Here is a 3,759-nt window from a genome sequence, read left to right as displayed (position 1 = left end):
TCTGATCAGTCGACGCAGACATTGGCAAGTACTGCGGCCTTCATGATCCACGAGTTCACCTCAAACCCGGGGCCGGAGCACCGGGACTCTGTGAAGAGGCGCTCCAAAAACCTGCCGCGCAACAAAGTGGAAGGGCAGGCCCGCCTCCACAAGGACTACTTCCACCTCACCAATCCGGTGTTCCCGGAAAAACTCTTCCGGCGCCGGTACAGGATGTTAAGGGACTTGTTCTTGGTCATTCTACGGGGCGTCAGAAACTATGACCCGTACTTCCAATGTAGGCCCGATGGAACAGGTGCGCTAGGCTTCACCTCGTACCAAAAATGCTCCGCGGCTATTCGCATGCTCTCGTATGAAATGGTTGCGGATATATTCGATGAGTATCTTCGAATGGGTGAGAGCATCTGCCTTGAGACAATGTACAGGTTTTGCCGAGCCGTGATTGGCGTGTTCGGAGCGTATTACTGTATGGAGCCAACTGTTGAGGATACAAGGCGGCTCCTGTCTATCAACGAGTATAGAGGGTTCCCATGAATGATTGGCAGCATAGATTGCATGCATTGGGAGTTGAAAAACTGTCCATTTGGATGGCAGGGTGCGTACAGCGCGCATGAGGAGGGACGGACTGTCATTCTTGAAGCTGTCATATCTCAAGATTTATGGATTTGACATTCACTCTTTGGCATGGCCGGTTCCAACAATGATATCAATGTGTTGCACCGATCACCGTTCAACCGGCTCATGCAAGGCAAAGCTCCCCGGGTGAGCTATGAGATCAATGGAAATGCATATGACAAGCCATATTATCTTGCTGATGGCATCTACCCTGACTGAGCCACATTGGTGAAGACTGTCCGTAATCTAAACTCCGAGAAGACGAGGAGGTTTGCCAAGATGCAAGAGGCTTGCAGGAAAGATGTGGAGCGTGGATTTGGTGTGCTCCAATCTCGGTGGGCAATTGTCCGTCACCCGGCAAGAACATGGTCCCTGAAGACCATGCATGAGGTGATGACATGCTGCGTGATCATGCACAACATGATCGTTGAGAACGAGCGTTCTGATGGCCGCAATGAGAACCACTGGGAATTCCAATGTGAGCTGGTGGCGCCACTTCCTGGAGCTTCATCTTGGCAGGACTATTTACATATCAATGTAGAATTAACTAACGAGAACGTCTGCAAACAGCTGCTGACGGATCTGATTGAGCATCAATGGACATTGGCTGGCCATGAAGATCATGCCTAGAGAAATAATATCTTATTTTCATGTAGACTTTTAAAAATTTAAATGTAATAAGTATAACTTCGTTGAATTTCTTATTTTGTTGTTTCGAAACTTCATAATTGATGCAAACGCCGAAATGCGTCGGGCCGCTGAAGCCACCCCTAGATGCAAACGGACGCGCGGACAAAAACGGTCTGTCCCGCGTCCGCCGCGTGACACAAACAGACATTTCGGACGTCCGAAATAGTCGCTCCGCTGGAGATGCCCTAACTAGACCGCATGTGTCACCATACCGAACCTGCCTCATGATTCATCACCTGCCTCATGGACATGGACATCACATTTAAAAAGGAAAAAAAGGAAACTTGCGTAATGGTTGGTTGTGTATTCAGAGGGTTTGCTCTCCCTATCGGCAATCGTCACATGTCGTGAACACCAGGCGCGTCATCTTCGACTTCGACTTCAACATCAGCCATAGTTTTGTTGTCTTGAGCTCGAGCAGCCAAGCCGCGCCATGCCCGCAGGCCCTTGTGCACGTTCTCGCTGTCGTCGGCGCGGTCGCGGAAGGTCTCCGCGTCGTCCTTCATGCTCAAGATGCTGGATAGGACCAGCTCCTTCTTCCACTCCTCCAACGGCGCGAAGTCACAGTACTTCTCCCCGAACTCGTACATTTTCTGATCATCATACAGGTTACCAATGGATTCATGCATTCTTACTGATCGATGAATTTGAATGGATATGCATATGTATATGTACAAAAGCGCACCAGAGGTTCGACGCCGCCGATGTTATGCGTGAGTTTCCTCGGCACGCCGGCTGCCTCCCTGGCACGGTAGTGCTCTTCCACGGACCGCAGCATCTCCTCCTCCGGTGGCAGCGCGCGGCGGCTGGACAACACCTGCGCGACCCACCTCGCTTGCCTCTCGAAGAACCACGGCACCAGGATCTTCCGCGGCACGCCCACGAAGGAGAGCGACGGCGCCAGCGACGGCGGGAACACGTGCTCGAACAGCGGGCCGACCACCTCGTCCTCGACCGCCACCGCCCCGCCCGTGTCCAGGAACGGGAACGAGTAGCCGTACCCCGTGCAGTAGATGACCGTGTCGGCGAGCACCGAGGAGCCGTCCGCGAACTCGACACGGCCGTCGGCGTGCAGCCGGCGTGTCCGCGGGTGGAGGCGCAACACGTCGCCGTGGCTCGCCAGCATCCTGGACATGGCAGGCGTGGTGGCTTCCTCCGCGGAGGAGGAGTTGGCGGTGAGGTGCACCTCCCTGGCGACTTGGCAGAGGTCCAGCGCGATGTCCTTGCCGCTGTCCCCGCACCCGACCACCACCACCGTCTCTCCCTGGAACGGCTCAGGCGTCCGGTACGAGTGGCTGTGCAGCTGCCTACGCCCCCACTCCTCCATGCCTTGGATGCGCGGGAGCACCGGCTGCGAGTAGTGGCCGGTGGCCACCACCACGGCGTCGAACACCTCGTCTTGCGCGTCGTCGTCCGTGCCGGTGCTCACCGACCTCACCGCCCACTGGCGCGTCGTCGATGTCGGCGCCGCGGCTGCGACGCGCAGAACACGGGTGTTGAGCCTGACGGCGTCCATGAGCCCGAACGCGTCGCAAAAGTCGCGGAGGTAGCAGTGCACCTCGCGGTGGCCGGGGAAGCGTCGCGGGTCGCGGCCGTCGTCCCCGTCCCTGGGCACGAACTGGAAGTCGGAGAAGCCCATAGCCTCCCGCGGGCTGATGAGACGGAGGCAGGCGTAGATGCTACCGGGCACGCGCACCGGCACAGCGGCGCCGAGCGGGTCGTCGCCGTCGGTCCTCGGGTCGTAAAGCCACTGCCCGCCGACGTCGCCGCTCTGCTCCATCACCGTCACGGCGTGCCCCTCTCGCCGCAGCTCCCGCGCGGCCGCCAGACCGGCCATGCCGCCCCCAACCACGCACACCTTCTTGGAATGCAGCTGCTGCTGTAGCGCCGGCAGCGTGCCGTCGCCAGCGACCATGTCGATCGATTGGCACTGGAGTTTGGTAGTACTACTACAATGGAAAGGTTGACCGCTGGAGACTTTGCTTTGGGTTTCAGGACCAGGGCGATGGCTCGATAAGTTTCCTAGGCAGAGTCTGAAAGTGTGCACCTTGACTAGCATCGTTTCTTGGTCGTCTTTTTTTATTTCTGGCTTCGTCATATTCGTTCAATCCTGACGAAGACAAAATGCGTCACGCGAAATTAGTCGGCACGATCACATTTACATGTGTTGTGCTTTGTTTTATAGGATGGCCATAGACAAACAATCTTACAGCATCCCACCGTCGGCCCCGATAGCTATGTGGAGATCGGAGTAGTTTTTGAGCTCACACCGACGCGCTCCAAAAAGCGTTGGCGCAGTTTCGAGTCCAATAGAAATGTTGGTAACCACATACCGGTCTCTTCACAAAGGGCGCGAATCAGGCGCGCCGACGCCAAGCTCTACGGGGTTTCACGGGTAGGGCCGTCTTGGTAACGACTCAACGGCCGGCGGCATCATAAATACGACGACTTGTA

General features: G+C 56.4%; 1 protein-coding gene across 1 annotated transcript; it reads right to left on the bottom strand.

Moving 5' to 3' along the window:
- Positions 1 to 1,284: 1,284 nt before the first annotated feature.
- LOC127306646 (flavin-containing monooxygenase FMO GS-OX-like 8) lies at positions 1,285 to 3,242 on the bottom strand. The gene is made up of 2 exons (XM_051337307.2): positions 1,991 to 3,242; positions 1,285 to 1,898 (listed from the first exon to the last, which is right to left on the bottom strand). Exons 1-2 carry the CDS (start codon positions 3,218 to 3,220, stop codon positions 1,644 to 1,646), a joined length of 1,485 nt encoding a protein of 494 aa, XP_051193267.1. The 5' UTR covers positions 3,221 to 3,242; the 3' UTR covers positions 1,285 to 1,643.
- Between the last annotated feature and the right edge of the window lie 517 nt (positions 3,243 to 3,759).

The sequence above is a fragment of the Lolium perenne genome, chromosome 6 (assembly GCF_019359855.2).
Source record: "Lolium perenne isolate Kyuss_39 chromosome 6, Kyuss_2.0, whole genome shotgun sequence".
NCBI classification, from domain to species: Eukaryota; Viridiplantae; Streptophyta; class Magnoliopsida; order Poales; family Poaceae; genus Lolium; species Lolium perenne.
Note: the sequence above shows the minus strand (reverse complement) of the source record. Positions and strands in the feature narration are given on the sequence as shown.

Coding starts and splice junctions, on each gene's coding strand:
- LOC127306646 (XM_051337307.2), bottom strand. CDS start 3,220: ATGGTCGCTGGCGACGGCACGCTGCCGGCGCTACAGCAGCAGCTGCAT. Junction 1,899..1,990: donor TCGGCGGCGTCGAACCTCTG/GTGCGCTTTTGT, acceptor TATGATGATCAG/AAAATGTACGAGTTCGGGGA.